Raw genomic sequence first — 17,577 nt, forward strand, 5'->3', positions numbered from 1 at the left:
TATGATTTCTCCAGAGAGATACTAACCATTCTCAGTCACTTAAAACAAAATGTAAAGCAGCACTACAATACATGCCTTTGAAAGAACATACTTTTTTAGGCCTATGTAGATTTAAAGTATAAGTTAAAGACTGGGAAAACCCACATCTATACAATACTCTTAAGACCTGGAGTCATGTAATATTATTTGTTTAAGCCAAATACATTTACATTTAAATAAAAATTAAATAGCACTGGATTGAATATCAACCATTCTTAATCATGTTTTAAGTCTGATAACCAAAATCAAAACTTAAATGCCATACAAAACATATATCACAAACTAACCAAAGCTCTAAGCTTTAAACTTTTTGATGGTGTCAATAAAATCTCCAGGAAAAGAAAATATTGCAACTCTCCGTGGAACATAGATGCTTTAAATCATGGTTAAACAGACAGAATGTTAAGAATGGTATGGTTTTTATTTTCTATAGACGGTTTATTAACACTTTTTTTCCCAATAAAGTTGAAAATCTGACACTACCTGTCCATATAGAAGGGGAAACAAAACTTGGTCAAAGTCTGTAGAACTTCCTGTGGAGAGAAAGAGAGATAATTTATATATCTAATGGGACCAATAAATCTAACATTAACCACAGCACACAATCTACCAACTTTACCCTGAAAAAAGACGAGACAGATGAAGAAATATGGGCTTTATCAATTACAGGGAGGAGTACCAGGCAGTCAATCATGAGAAATAATAAACATGATCAAACTTCATTAAAAATGAAAAATTAATCAAGAATCACACATGGGTAAGCAGCAGGAGCCATGCAGGAAAGCTCCGAAGGGAGGGAGGCGCTTGGGTTGCAGAGTGTTAACACCCCTCCAGGGACCATCTCCAGCCTGACCATATGGATCAGAGTGAATAACACCGAGCCACATGGGTTTGGCCTGGCAGGGCCGCTGTTGCTGGCACTGTTTTTGCCTGTTACCTAGGAACAGAGGGGGCCGGGATTAAACAACACTTCCCAACATCAATAGGCAAAATTACAGCAGAACAGAAAGCCAACTTGAAGTTAATTGTCTCTGAACCTTGTCGACAATATTTTTTTAGAGTTTAGGACTTCTTATTTCACAAATAAGTTGACAAAATAATTTTGGGATCAAGCTGGAACTGTTGTAAGTATACAATGTCTTTAGCTTAATATCAGTACTATAGTTAGACATACTTACCTGTTTTCAGTTTATGAAAATCCAAAGCAAAATACCAGTTTAAATGCCTTTTTTAAAAAAACAAATACAGAGGTATATCAACCAAACACACTATTAAGGAAAAGGGCACAAAAAGTCAAGTGACATCTCAATGACTTATCCATGAGCGACAATATTCCTAAATTAAGACAAGAATATTAGTACATGCAACACAATCTACAGTGATGTGGAACTTTTCCCAACAGACATATTTTATACACCCAGCATACAGACACATCACTAGCCACATATATAAGTAATTAACTGCTACTTCCTTCATAGAATTTACTTTTTAGCTCAATTTAACTGCAGGTTTGGACAGCCCACAGTTGGTGCTTATCATAAGTTCATAGACCAATGTTATAAATTTTAAAAAGTATTCCTTTCATGCATTTGATTTGCTTTTCAACTATTTAAAATCCCAACTTCAAGACAAAATGAAGAACACATTTTTCAGTCACTGAGAAGCTGGTTCAAATTAAAACAAACCTGTCCACTGCAAATACTAATCCAAGTGATAAATTAAAGATCAGTTTACAAATGTAGCACTTTTCTAACCAATAATAATGAGTTATCAATGCTAACTGAATTGATGCTTCTCGCTTCATTTATTTTTAAAACCAGTTCTATCATTCAAGAAATAAACCACATCAATCTAATAACCCACTCAATGAAGCAGAAAGCACATTGACTTGCTCTGCCAGAGCATGTTCCGCCTACATAATTCAATTGAGCATACCTATTTTTTAGTATCATCTTGAACTGGTACTATGTATATCACAGCACTGTTAAGGCATGTTATGAACAAGTGATAAATAGGACTAAAAAATAACAGTAAATAAACAAGAATGGCTCTGTATATTCTGAGAGGCATTATCTATAAATTTGTTAATTTTATCAGAGCATTCACTGATCCATATATATTTTAAACCAATTAGGTAAATAAGTAGCAATAGCTAATAAAAGAATCAGAACAAGAGCAATTTCTTAATATATGTTACCATAACATGAGTATTAGAAAAGAGACCACATAAAACATTTATCTTAGAGTCTTCAGTTTTAATTAATTTTGAAATGTACAGTGACCCACATAAACAAAACTTTTTGACTTCGGTGTAATTATAAACAAGAACAAGGATTCTTCTATTTCGTATAATACCACAAAGTAGCTCTTAACTTCAAGGTTCACACCAAGCATTTTTTAACTTGGTACCAAATGTTCACTCATTGCTAACATCAGCTACAAAGACATTCATCTTTCACCCCTCAAAAGTTTCAGGTGCAAAAAGGACATCTCTACTCTATTGCTGGAGTTGCGCTGGCAAAAGGCCTCAAAGATTTTTGAAAGAAAGAACCACCATTGCTATGAGAAAGCACTGTGCTCTACAGCAGAGAAAAAGGTATCTAATATGCCCAACTTATTACTCACTACAATATCAAAACTACTTATCACTTTCTAATGTCAAGAGTAACAATAACCAACCATGAACTTGCCTGTCAGATAATATTAGTACAAATATCAAAATACCCAATGTAGGCTGAGTATAATCTACCTTCCATGAGCTTTCCTTTTTACCCAAGAAAACAGTGATAAGTTTAATTAAGAGAGGAGCAGGGAGAGGAGAAAGTAGAGGAAATATAGGCAAATGTAGGGACAGGTTTGTACATTACAACATGTTTCTTCATGTTTATGTTATTTTGAAAGCTTGATATTCCAATTTAAGTCAAACAAGATGGTGGCATGCTGTCAGAGGAAAACAAAAATGAGCATCTACTTGGTGCTAGGCATATTTACGCATGATCTCAATCAGAATTGAAATATCTACTTCTCAGTTTGGAAAAGGGAGGAGAAAAAGAGGGAGGAGAAACAGGCAGTGTTCAATATAAATAAAAACTGTTAAGATAAATTGCCTTTCTTAACATCAATGCTTTCTTCACATATAAATATTCAACTGCCTTATCATCCTCTTTGTCCAAAGAAAAACACAATTATTCAAATATGGAAAGGCCTCTCTCCAAGCGGGGGGGGGGGGGGGGGGGGGAGGGAGGCGCACATTGCAACCCTGATGTGAATATATTTTCAGCATTCTAGTTATGGCAGAGCACCTTAAGGTCTTTCCATATTGACCTTACTGGGAAAATAGTCGTTAACGGTGACCAAACCCTTTTTATCTCTAGAACCTGTCTAAGAAAACTTCCTTTGTCCATGGCAATCCTTCCTGTTCTCTCCCCCACACAAGCTCTTTCAGACAAGCAGCCTCAGTACAACTTCGACTACTGCCACATAAATGGGATCTCAGAGGTACAGCCCAGCTGATGAAATGTAAATGACCTCATTGCAAAGGCAGGGGGTGGGGCGGATTGTGTGCCAGCTCTCCAGATCAATTCCCAAGTTTATATTTTCACAAATCTTTTTATGTACAGTTTGATTTTTTAACATTTTAATGAGCAAAAAAGTGAATCTATAGTAGCCAGCCACCACAGTTAAAGTGCAGGGCATGAACTAGGTCCCAGGAGGGAACCAGTCCACCATGTCACCAGTGGCTTTAGGACATTCACCACCTGGTTCCATGTCCCCAGGTTCCAACTCTTTTCATAATCAAAACACTGCTGACATTATAAACCCCAGACGGGTTTTCTAAAATCCCTTCCAATCAATATATCCAACACATAACTTATTGGAGACAACACTGAGCTCATTGATTAAGGTGAGTTCAGTACTAAAGTTTTCAAAATAAATGAGACAAGAATATAGCATTCAACCTCTTTGTGTCACCAGACAATTTATGAAATCGGCAATTTCCAAAAGGGCTTTTCTTCTTCACAAAATATATGATACTTCATGTGGGAAAAAAATAGGAGCTGAGGGGGCAGGGAGGAAGTGTGGTAGGGAGGCAGTCACACAAGCCTTTCCGTTATGCCTATATTAAAACAGTAGGTTGCACAATGTAGCAGGAAAGCAGTGTCTACAAAGCTCTGGTCACAAGATCTTAAACTTCACAATCCCAACCAAAATATGTTAACACACTAGTACTAGATGAAATGAAGGTCAGAAGTGAACTCATGGTTCATCTTGGGTGTACATTGGATTCATTTCACCCAAGTAAATTAGAATCCTGGTCATAAAGCCCATCAAGGGGGTTTGGACCAATGTGGAAATGGCATTCTAGCACTGAGCCATTCTTTTAAAAACCTCATAATGTGATACATTTATAATATCCACTATAGAATACTGCTGGGAAGCAAAACTTTTAAGACTAAATTATGAGGTTTGGCTAATTCACCTCAAATTTGGGGTACAATGTTAGGAGTGTAAAAAATCCTATTAGAGTCCTTGTTTCAGATGTCAAATACTTCACATGACTTCACTGAAATCTATAAATGAAATTTAATTTTATTTAGCAGATGAAAATAACAGGCAGTCAAATACAGATATATAAACTCCACAATTGAACGCCACCTGAAGATAAAAGCCCAAGCCTGACTATAATATCTAGGGAGTGAGGCACATTCTCCATAGTTCAAAGAAAAAATGTGTGCAGAAGATACTGTGAGTAAATGAATGTATGTTAAAATATTTAAAGCCACAATTAGCTTCTTTGTGGTTGGCTGAAAGCTGATAGAAGTTGATCATTTTACCTTTGTCCAAAAAAAGACAGTGAAAAAGGGGCAGAAGGAAATCAATGGGGAACATTTCCTGGGTTTCCTATATCTAATTTATTTGTCCATTTCAAAATGTAGGTATGTGATGAAAAGATCAATAGAACTCAAATTCTTAAAATACTCTCTATGTTTAAATGTCTTTTTTAATAGCATGAGGAAAATGCTGACCCTCTAAATCCTGCAATGGAGAGCAGTGCCACTAACTTGAAAGAAAAACCTTTGATTGATCATCTTAAAACTAAGTTAAAAGTTAAAAACAGAACACACACAAAATCCAAACATACAAAAAGCTAACAAAATTTGTACTTGAAGCCATTTCAAGTTAAAACCAGGGAGTCCAAGGGAACACAAAAAGGTTTTAAATGTTTATGATTAAGAAGGGTAAAGCAGAAGTTCTTGAAAGCTTAATTAGCATCAAAGTTCAAGAATGTTGATCAGAAGTTTCCTAAATATAAAAACAGGAAATAAAATGTCTCCCTGGCTATATCCTTCAAATTAAATCCAAGATCCTATAATATGGCTAAAATCAAATTTTGCTTTTCTTTTTTTTTTTTTTAAACTGAGAAAAAGAGGCTGTGAAGAAGAGGTTTTACAGAAAGGCCTTTCAACACTAACATAAAAGCCGGGTCAATTTCCTAACAACACTGCTCAAGTGCTACAGAGTCTGCTTCCTCTTTTTTGGTAGGAAAATTCAACATTTACTACTAGTTTACTTTTTTGCTAAACTTTAATTTTGAGCCATGCATACCTTATAAATATGGTCATTTATATATCTACGATTTAGAGTCAATGTTGCAATTCTAAGAAAAAATGATTAATCATATTCTTTGTAAGCATGTACCTAAATTTATATCTAAATAATATCTAAATTATCAAGGACATTAAGTACAAAAAAAAGGAAGGCTTACTATAATAAAGTCACTTCCAAAACTACTTTTTAAAATCTCAATTTCCATGACTTGTGAAGTTGAGGGTAAAAATATGGGATTTTATTTTTCTTAATTTACTTTATTGTTATTATAGAGGTGATGTACAGAGGGGTTACATTTACATGAGTCAGGTAGTGAGTACATTTCCTTTCTTACAGTGTGATCTGTTCCCTCATTCTCTCCCTCCCATCTCCACCCATGGGTTGTTTTATTTTATTTTTATTTTTGTAAAAACCTTACAAAATTACTTTGTCTTTCTGTACCCTTTATTTGCTTCAAAAAAAACCCTTAAAAAAAGTTGTTCTGTAGCCACAATACTACATAATATCAACTATTCCATGATTTCCTTTTATTAACTTTAAACCTTACAGCAAAAAGAGTTGAAAATGAGAGAGCTATATTTATAAGGTCAGTGTTAAATGCCAATAAAATGCTTAAAGCTTGTTTCAAACTCTTCAAAAAATGAGCAAATTATTTGGTTAACACTTGTGGCCCAAGTACTGAAATTCCTTAAACTTAATATTATTACTCTAAAGGTGTTTTTTTTTTCTTTTTCACTTCTCTAATTTTAATTCTTGTAATATGAACATGTATGTTTCCAATATAGCAAAAAAGCAGGGGAAAGAGGAGGCCACAAGTCAGCATATACCAAAGGAACAGGATCCCAAAAGTAAAACTGCAAACACAATTTAAGCAACTTGCCTTTAGGAAGATATTATTTTAAAAAGAGAGGAAAGGGAGGGAAAAAAGAGCATTGATAAAAATACTATTTTGTAAGCATATTAAAAAGCTGTCAGCTTTTAAATATTTTAAATGCACACAAAAATGTGCACAGATGGGCATCTTCTCTGCTCACATTAGTCTAGGAAAAAAAAATCTTTCATTATCAAGCTCAAAGTCCTTGAATTTTTTAAACTTAATTGTGCCTCTATTTCTTAGAATTCACACCCCAAGGCCAAAGCTTTCCTGCCACCAGTCCTTCAAATCTGACTTGGACATTACACGGGAGGAGGCTCCAAGCCTCCCTGAGGTCTCACTCCTTTTACAACACACGAAAAAGCAGTCGATAATGGGCCCATGCTGAATTCACTGCTCTCCACGTCTCCTCTTGGGACACAAGCCTAGCAGATGTGATAAAAACTGTGTCAGAGAAGTGGCTCTAGTTTGTGCCTTAATGATAACTTAAACCTCTAAACCAATACAACCAAAGGACTGACTAACAGAACTGGCTGTTACCTCTCTTTCCTGCCAACCTTCAAGTATCTCTGAACTAAATTAGCACTTCTACCCACAACTTCCTGTGCTACCCCTGAAAATCCATTCCAAATTTAAAAATAAATGAACTCAGTAAACAGATCAGTGGCACAAGTAAGTATCTGAGTGATGTGTGTGTGTGTGTGTGTGAGAGAGAGAGAGAGAGAGAGAGAGAGAGAGAGAGAGAGAGAGAGAGAGAGAGAGAATGTCCTGTAATTAAGCTCTGATACCTATTTCTCAGAGTTAGTATTTTTGCAAGGTATGATTGAGCATCAAATGTCTTCAAGGACTTACTTCCCAGTAAACTCTCTCCTATCACCTCCCTGGTAACCATATTAATGCAAGCCACTGGGAGACTTACAGTTTCTAGAAAATACCTAAAGGTCTAAAGATTATTTTTAAATAAGTTCAAACAGGAAAGAAAGGTGATATTCTGAGCTATTGAAACAGTGTAATTATTAAAATTTATACAGGAGAATTTTCTTTAAACCATGGGTAGCTATATTTTTCTTTTAACTTATAAGAACTCTTTGTCTTACCTAATGATATGGTACTGAAAAATCGATTTACATGTGTACTTCTGATAACATTTTCTAAATTCTATAATTCAGCCTTCAGATGATGGGTCTTTTTTACCCAGTATCTTGAAAGCCTATTCAGTCACAATTGCATACCCACTTAATCAGCAATCATTGTTCTGGGATGCAGGACTTTGTTGTCAAGACAAGCACCAAAACCTTTATAAAAAATTTTTTTCAGAACTGGCATAAGAAAAAAGTGATCTTTGTCAGACAAGGACAAATTTATGCAAATCTTTTATAAACATTCACAAACATTTATTTAGCTTTTGAAATGTTGGCCTCATTTGAGAGCATGAAAATGAGGGGGAAGTAAGAAAACGCAAAGGACAGCTTAGAAGCTGGCACGCTACATAAATATTCAGAAGGAAGATTATAGGATTCATGTTAGGCTGTCTTAGGCTTCTCCAAAGTCCACACAGAATAGCAAAGAACAAAACTAACGAGAAGTACAGCAGATGTTAGACAATGCATCGGCCTCTTTTCCTCTCTCACTTGGCTATACTTGGCCGCTTTTATATTTTCTTTCAATATGGTTAGGTCATTCAAGGATTCTCCTATAGACTCTGTATTGTGGCTACAGATCTATAAGCTGGAGGTCTGTCAGCTTTCCAAAAGTTTCCAATGAAAAGGCATTATGCAAATTCTACTTCTCTTACCCTCTTTCAGGGGGGAAAAAAGCCTCCAGTATGCAGTCATCGGAGTATTGGAAGCCCCAGCCTTCATTTCTGTATAGCTGTGTTTGCCTCAGGGCCACGCTGCTTGTTTTGACAGTGGATCCCCCTAGATAGTTGGGATTAGTCGAGCTTGTTTAGATAAACTTGAAATCAAGGCCTTCTCTAGGTAGACAGCTAGATGTAGCTACGGAGTTTCCAGCTGCCTCCTCCTTTCATCCCCAAACAACTGCAGATTCACAGTAGCTATCACAGCCACAGGCTATGTCACATACATAAGTACAAAATTAAAGGCTGCTAAAAGAAGCCTTTGTAAGTCTTAGTGCTAAAATAAGGAATCTGTACTGCTTGGTTTATACAAATTATTCTAGCACTACCAGTATGAAACTGAAACCATCAGTTAACAAGGCATGCTAATCAAGGCTCCTAGCTTCTTCTGATGCATAGGATCATAGTTGGATAATACAGCTAACCTCTGCTTATTAGCTCTTACATGAGAATAATAGCTGAAAATGCTGAAAAGGAAATAATAGCCTTTATTTATCCAGTGCCAAGGGATGTTAGACAATGTCAACAAACACTGAGCAGAATATCAAAATTAAAATGTAAATATCTAATCTGCTTTAGGGAGTGTCAATTAGTAATGGATTAGATAAGGTTTCACTAAACAGTTATCTCCAACTTTAGAACTTTGATTTTTCACAACTTATAGACTCCAAAGGAAAGCTATAAAGATGATTCTGGACTGAAAATGTATATTCAGAATAATAGATTGATGACATCTCATTATCTATATAAAACACTACTGAAATTTTAAAAAATATATAATTGAATGTTCTAAAGTCTAATGTCCAAGGAATCTTTTGAAACTAGTAAATATCTTTTTAGAGAGACAGCAAAGAAAAGATCTAAGCCCTGTATATGTTTTATTTTACTTTGGACATCTGGCTATAACATGCAGTGAGTAGTCAAACTAAGCACAGCAATGGGATCAGTATAAGTGTGAACATTTTCCAGAACTCCTCTGAGGTACTACACAATATACAAGTCACATGTACTGGCAGCCACATAGACAGTTTTCAAGCAAACATTTATCTATCACCACTAGAAATAGTGAGACTCAACAGGTAAGTCTATTTCTATGTAAAGAAAAGCCCTAAGACAGTCAGCATATTGTAGAATCACATCAACTTAAATGTTTCTTGCAAAATGTTGGATTCAGTGCATGGACAACCTGCAACTTAAAGAAGAGCACAATAACTCCTTTTTCTCTAAATGGACAGACAGTAAATTAGGCTTTGCAGACTACTTACAGTTTCTGTCACATAATCTTTAACACACACACACACACACACACACACACACACACACTTCAAAGAAGGTAAAAGAGGTATGTAGAGGGGAATCTTAGTTCATAGGCCAGTCCAACTATGATTTGGCCAGCTGGCTATAGTTTACCAACCATGATTAAGGTGCCTGCACAGCAAAGAGCTATGGAAGAAGAGACAGAACCCTACCCTAGGCAAAATGTTAGGGGCCTGGATTTAGGGGTCAAGAAAGACCCCTCAGAAAGTGACCTTTTGAGTTGAGGCTTACACCTCAATAGGATTTTGCAGACAAAGACTGGGAAAGGAACAGAAGGAAGGAGGCAAAAGTAGCAGCAGAAGAAAGAGCTAGTGAACACAACATAAAAGAAGTCAGGATGGAACAGAGGAGTTGAGGAGGTGAATGGCAAATATGGTTAGACTGACCTAGGTTAAATCATGAGGGATCTTATAGAGACATAGCAAGGAATTTGGATTTGATTCTAATACTCTGGAAGTCGCTGAAGGGTTTAGATCCCTTGTACATGGTTTTCCAACATTTTATCCAACCACTTCCTGGCACCTGGGCTTTTCTTCAGTGAGCAACTCCCAGCACCTGAGATCCTGAACCAATTTCCTGCTGAATTATCCAAATGACCGCAGTTGTCCAACATTCCCAGAGCAGGGAAAGACATCTAAGCCCTAACAACAACCTTCACCATAGGAGGACTTGTATTCAAAAAGACAAACTACAAATTTCAACAGAACTATCATAAATCTTTCTTCAGAACCAGCTCTCTTATTTCTTCTGAGCACCCAAAGTCCTTTTTCCTGTATACAGGCAAAGCATGTATATTTCTTCTTTTTCTTTCCTCCTCCTCCTCCTCCTGTTCCTCTCCTTTCCCTCCCCCTTCCCTTAACTTTTCCCTCTCCCCCCTCCTCCTCCCCTCCTCCTTGCCAGGGCCCGGCCACTGTCCCTAAGCCTCTTTGTGCTCAAAGCTAGTGCTCTACCACTTGAGCCACAGCACCACTTCCAACTTTTTCTAAGTAGTTTATTGGAGATAAGAGTCTCACAGGTGTTCCTGTCCAGGCTGGCTTCAAACTATGATCCTCAAACCTCAGCCTTCTAAGTAGCTAGGATTGCAGGCGTGAGCCACCAGTGCCTGGCTGCGTGTATGGTATTTCTAATGGCAATCTGCTATATCTAAGAAGCTACTGATTGACAGAACTAGTATTTCTAAGAACCACTGAAGGGGAAAAAAATGCTGCAAATAAAATGAGGCACTATCAACTTCAACACACATTCTAATTTTGGAGGTGTTAACATATGAAAAAAATGTGTACCTTGGAATTGGTGAAGCAGCTTCCTACTAGATGGAATTAAGTAAGATCGGGATTATATTCATAGCAACATACCTGGCAGAAGGGAAATATCCCATGAATGGTGGTATTGAAAAGTGATTGGATGATAGTCTGGTGGTTAAGATGAAGAAAAAATAGCATTAAATACTCACTATTGCCTAGCACTGTGCTAATAGTCTACATACTTTCCTTTTAATCATTACAGGAAATAGTGAGACTACAGTCTAAAGCATAGATTTGAATTTATTCAAAAAATCAAGCTTTATAGTTAGTATTTATTCTTGACATGAAAATGAAGTCTATTTCAGTTTATATTAATACTAGTAATTGCTGTTAAGTTTATTATTTATGTCGAAAAATATACAAATCATGCATATAATTTTTTAATTGACTCATTAAGTTTCTTCACCTTATGAAATCAACCTAGGCAGCCTTTTGTTTCTCATATGCCACTGGCTATCTGTTCTCTGGAGGGGGTTAAGCAACAGTTGAAAATGGACTGACAAAGCAGCTATAAAAGACCAGGACTTGTACAACAAGTTTTGCTTTTGTTCAATGATTGTACTAATAATCTCTTATGTAGATATTATGATCCTCTTAAAAATGAACTGAATGCTAAAAGCTGTACTACTCTATTAAAGGTCTTAGGGTAGGGTAACCTATCCCATTTATGTCTATGATTCTGTGTGATCAAGGTACTCCCTATAAATTTCATAAGTATCCTGGGTTAGATGCTGTAGTCACTAGGACAAAAAAGAGAAAGTATGGCTTGTCTGGAAGGTAATGAAAGAGTAAATAGCTGTTTCATCTATTGGCCTTGAGATAGGAAGTCAGACAAAGCAATACTTAGAATACTTAAGTTTCAATCTCTTGACTTCAGGCTTATTTACAGTCAAAACTAATGTTATGTTTTAGGAGTAATACAATTTCAGATATCATTATTTACATGGGAGCATCAAAACATTCTCTTTCATTTTCTTTTTACTAGAAAATATTCATTGAATTACACAAATACAGGAATTTATATAAACTTTTGCCTAAACACAGGTAATATGCTTCTTTTCTTGCCAATTTTCCCAATTTGTACTACTTCCTCATTTCACAGATAAAGATGATAAGGCTGAAAACTGAAAAACATTTCACCAAAGTGACACATCCAAAGTCAATCTTATATAACGTGGGGTATTAGTTTTCTAACTTTCCTTTGGACCAAATTTATCTCCAAAATGACTTAAAAATTTTATTGGGGAGGGAGTAGTCCTTCAGAAATAAATGAGACATGAATAATAAAGAGTATTTCTAGCTGCCATTAAATCTATTTATTATAAGATTTGGAGGAAGGGGAGACATGGGGGGTTTGAACTCAGGTCTCCCTTCCTACCTTGGTGTGAGCCTATGCTTAGAGCTTCTAATTTTAGACTTCCCATAATAGCTAATACAACAGGAATGATGCCATGATGTAGATCCCTCCATTGAGAAGAGATCTGTTGAAATTTTCTGCCTAGGCTGGCCTTGAATTGCTATCTTCCCAATCGTAGCCCTACCAAATAAACCATATCACAGATATGAACAACCACAACTAGCTTTTTACTTTCCTTTCTTTTTCTTTTTTTGTGTGTGTTTATGTGTGTGCGCGCATGTGTGCGCACATGTGCGTACAATGAGGCTTGGACCCAGGGTCTCACCCTCTTGTCTTTTTCTTGCTAAAGGCTGGTACTCTACCACTTTACCCATACCCCCACTTTCAGATTTTGTGGGGAAGAATCTCATGGACATTTCTGCCTGGAGTGGTTTCAAACCTAGTTTCTCAGATTTCAGCCCCTTGAACAGCTAGTATTACAGACTTGAGCCATGATGCTCAGTTCTTATTTCTTATTTATTTACACAAGATCTTGTTATATAGTATAAGCTAGCCTCAAACTCTGAATCCTCATGCATCAGTCTCCCAAATTCTGTCATTATAAGTGTGTGCCAACATGCCCAGCCTCAAGACACATTTTTAAGATCCAAAAATATTTCTCAACTTACCAGGGACTAAATCTCCAGAACTAAATATCTAGTAGGTTGGCAGAAAGCTCTGGTAAAAATAATGCTCTCAACAATTTTACAGGTTATGCTTTTAAAGCTACATGTTATATAAAAATGTATTGGGTTCAAGACATATTTTAACACAAGACTTTCAAACACTTAAAAACATTTTTTGGCTGGGGATATGGCCTAGTGGCGAGAGAGCTTGCCTCATATACATGAGGCCCTGGGTTTGATTCCCCAGCATCACATATACAGAAAACGGCCAGAAGTGGCGCTGTGGCTCAAGTGACAGAGTGCTACCCTTGAGCAAAAAGGAAGCCAGGGGCAGTGCTCAGGCCCTGAGTCCAAGGCCCAGGACTGGCCAAAAAAAAAAAAACATTTTTTACTTGTCCTGCCTAGGTCAAATTTGGTGGCGAAAGATCATACCATGTATACTGAATAAGCAATTTATTATTATATATCAAATTTTTGGTTTTCTAACAACCAGGTCTGAAAGACTTGGTACAAAGCTGGCAAGAATCTCTGAGACCTGAGGGAGGGTATAACCAGGTACAAAATGTTTCAAGTTTTCTTAGAGAAGTATGGTCAAAGTAAAAGGATGGTACTATCAGTTCTACCTACGTGCCTACGTATAAGTAAGTCTTCTCAGAGGAGGTAATATATGAGCTAACTTTAAAAATGAATCAGTATGTTTCAGACAAACAGATTATATAAGAAGATTCCAGGGACTTCAAAAAAAAAAAAGGAATGTGTGGGCTGGGGATATGGCCTAGTGGCAAGAGTGCTTGCCTCATATATATGAGGCCCTGGGTTCAATTCCCCAGCACCACATATACAGAAAACGGCCAGAAGTGGCGCTGTGGCTCAAGTGGCAGAGTGCTAGCCTTGAGCAAAAAGAAGCCAGGGACAGTGCTCAGGCCCTGAGTCCAAGCCCCAGGACTGGCCAAAAAAAAAAAAAAAAAAAAAGAATGTGAAACAATATGAAAATTATATTTTAAAATATATCACATATATTTTAAAAGGTTGATAAGTAAATAATCTTAGATAAATTTAATTTCCTTTAAAAGATAATTCTATGTACAAAGCCTGAGACTCAATATCTAATTCAGGGGGGAGGGGAAACCAATTATTTTGTAAACACCTTTCACTTCCATTCACCCACACTACACGCTCACAGTTTCAGCTTCATGTTATAACACACTTGAAACATAAGCTAACCAGATTTACAGTTTCTAATGACTGGCCAGAGGAATCTTTATAATAAGTATTTTTTAAATGAATGCTACAACAATACTACAAAGTATTGGGTCCAACCGAAAGCATTCATTTACAAGGACAGTGGAACCCATTAAAATCTCTGAGGTTTTATGCACAGAAGTCTGAACAACAGATTTTTACAACTATAATAAAAAAACCTAAATACTTGAAACCTCTTTATCATCATTAAAGTTTTTTATACTTCTAATACATTTTAGAATATAAATGCTCAGAAATTATTTCTTATTTTTCTGTTCTTTTCTTGACAAAGTAATCTCAATCACCTTATGATTTTTTTAAAGTTCATTCTGAACAATGTGAATAAAGAATGGAAAGATTTTCCAGAACTCTTTTTGAGATGGGTATGAAATACTAGAAAAGAAGGTTATCATACACAACCTACATGCTTGACAAGACAAATATATCAAAACGATCTTGTTTTGCTCCCTTAAGTGTTACTCTAGTATTAGTTGAGGCAATACATTAGTTTTAGTGGGTGTTACTTAATATCATGTATTAAACACTTTGAATATTTCTTTTTTGTTGTTTTTGGTCTCAAGTAATCCTAACCACAAATTTATCAGGTCTTTACTATGGCCATCTCTAGCTTATAAGTGAAATGAATTCTCTAAGAGTAACTAACCAAACTGAGTTTCATATTCAAGCATGCTCCAACATTCCCACTGTCAAGATCACTGTCATGTCTCCATGCTCACAATACTTCGTTTTAATTCACTGAGCCCTTAAATTTTCCCTAGCTGCTAGAAGAGGGTATACACATGAGTAAAGACTACTGGGACTCTATGTCCTGGAATGTAAAAATAAAAATAAAAATAACAGGAGACAGGCTAGGATTGGGCTACAGTCTAATGGACCCTAAAACTAGGTTAAGAATTGTGAGTAGAAATTAAAGGCACAATGGGAATTGTCAAGTTTTGACTCCAGAGAGGTAGTATGAATTTAGCAACCTTACAAGAAGGCAGTGACTACAGAGTCATTGAAACCCTTTAGGAAGAGGGCACAAGAGAGAAGATTTGGGTGTAAATGCAAAGGTAAATAGCAAATGGACTACAGAGCAGTTAAAGAAGAAACTGAATAAGGAGCAACATTAAATGTGCATCCAAGAAACAACAGGAACTAACTACATAAGGTAGATACAGCTCTCAAAAGCAGACCTACTCCACTTACATTCATTGGGGAATCATTAAAAACAAGACATCCAATAATACTTACGAACTTTTAAAATCGAGTGAGATTTTCTTGGAGCCAGAATTAAACCAGAAAAACACATCTGATAAGAATGTATAACTAAGGTATAAATTATCATTTCCTAGAGTCAAACAAGTAATAGTATAACATAACTGTATAGCTTGGTATGCCCAGAATGTGTGCAAATTTGAGCCCCTCATTTGTAAAAATTAGTATATGTCTAGGATAGTCCTAGAAGAGGATCACAATAGCTTAATAGTTACGCACATATAAACACATGAGATTAAAATGAACTCCAAGATATAGAAAAAAGAGGTTTTTCTTTGTCGTTGTTGTTTTCAATGTACTATGTGAAATTATTTCTTTTTCTTTTCCTTTGGTTTATCCCATTGTCACTGGATTTGATTTGGGCACCCTGTATCTTGTATATATGTTAGTCTGAATTGGGAAAGGGAAGGGGAACAACAAAATGTTAAGACAAAGGACAAAGGGAAAACCAATGCAACAGCAATACTCACAAGACAATATGTTGAAAATGAACTTTACAACTTGGGGGTGGGGACTGTGGGGCGAGGGAAAGTGGGAGAAAAAAAGGGGGAGGGGGCAACCATGTTTGACAAGAAATGTATTCATTACCTTACATAAGTAACTGTAACCCCTCTGACATCACCTTGACAATAAAGTTAAATTTTTAAAAATTGTGTCTTTTTCATGAGCTTCTGCTATATTACTGTAACAGCTGGGGAAGTGACCAAAGCAGAAAGAAATCTTCAACTTAAAAAAATAACTCTTCAATGTGAAAATGTCTCAGTTTTTCAACTGAGTGACTAAATGTTCAAAGTTCTGAAATACATGTGCATTAAGGATCCAGTTAAACCTCAGTCCATTCTTAAATCCAGCCTCTTCTGCAAATGGGGGGTAGGAAGGATTCAGATCTTTGGATATTACAGAAGAACAAATCTTACATGCAAAGTGGTTTGCCTTTAGCAAATACTTTAAAAAGCAGAAATCTGACATTTGTCCAAGGTGATAAACTTGACTCATGAAAACACAAGGGAAAATATGAAAAGCCATGATACATGCTTCTTTTAACCCATTGATTATCCTATATATGCTTGAAGAACATTTAAACCACCCAACTGTTAATAATATACAAAAGGCTGAATGTGTGATACATACTTATAATACTAGCACTCTAGAGACTGAAGCAAGAGGATCATAATTTTTAAGCCAACAAGGACTGCATAGCAAAATACAGACCAGCCTAGGTTTACAAGCGTAATTTGTTTCAGAAAAACAATACATGTGGGGCTGGGAATATGGCCAAGTGGTAGAATGCTTGCTTCGTATACATGAAACCCTGGGTTCAATTCTTCAGCACCAGAAAGAGCCAGAAGTAGCACTGTGGCTCAAGTGGTAGAGTGCTATGCTAGCCTTGAGCAAAAAGAAGCCAGGGACTGTGCTCAAACCCTGAGTTCAAGACCCAGGACTGGCAAAAAAAAATATATATATATATATATGTGTGTGTGTGTGTGTGTATACATGTATATATACATATGTATATTTATTATGGGATTCATTTATGCATCTTCAATCTATCAACGAATCTTTCAGAAAGCCATAATGCAGTCCCTACACAATAGCTACATTCATTCAGCAATGTGCTTTTGTTGCTATCGTGCAATCATCTTTCAGGTTTAGTCTGGACAGGCAATTTTTAATCTGTGGATAAGAAAATTACATTTCCATCTATAAGCTCAGACTGCCAAGCTACTAGCAAATATAAAAAGTGATCATAGGAGGAAAGTGGCTGAAAAACGCAAGACTCAACACAATTTTAGAAGGAAGATTTAGCTTAGTGAAAGGGTGTTTGCCGAGCATTTGCAAGGTCCTGGGTTCAATTCAAGCACTGAAAGAAAATAGTGAACTTAGAAAGCCTAAAAGATGGTATTCCAGCTTCAAGCCTTTCCCTTAGACTTCTCTGTACCACTCTTTGTAACTTTACTATCCTCTGTGGCCTTGCATAACAAAGAACAAGAAATGGAAAGAATGTGATTACACTGCAGCATCACTGACCAAAG

General features: G+C 36.3%; 1 protein-coding gene across 9 annotated transcripts in view; it reads right to left on the reverse strand.

The window, feature by feature from the left end:
- The window catches only part of Dennd1a (DENN domain containing 1A), a 453,328-nt gene that overhangs the window by 328,307 nt on the left and 107,444 nt on the right, over positions 1 to 17,577 (reverse strand). For 6 of the 9 annotated variants that reach the window (XM_048342167.1, XM_048342121.1, XM_048342131.1 and 3 more), the window contains one exon: positions 523 to 572. The exons of the other annotated variants lie outside the window; for them this stretch is intronic. In XM_048342167.1, the coding sequence (XP_048198124.1) occupies positions 523 to 572 (50 nt within the window). The remainder of the gene's footprint in view (positions 1 to 522; positions 573 to 17,577) is intronic. 9 annotated transcript variants of the gene reach the window in all.

This window comes from Perognathus longimembris, chromosome 1 (genome assembly GCF_023159225.1).
Source record: "Perognathus longimembris pacificus isolate PPM17 chromosome 1, ASM2315922v1, whole genome shotgun sequence".
NCBI lineage: Eukaryota > Metazoa > Chordata > Mammalia > Rodentia > Heteromyidae > Perognathus > Perognathus longimembris.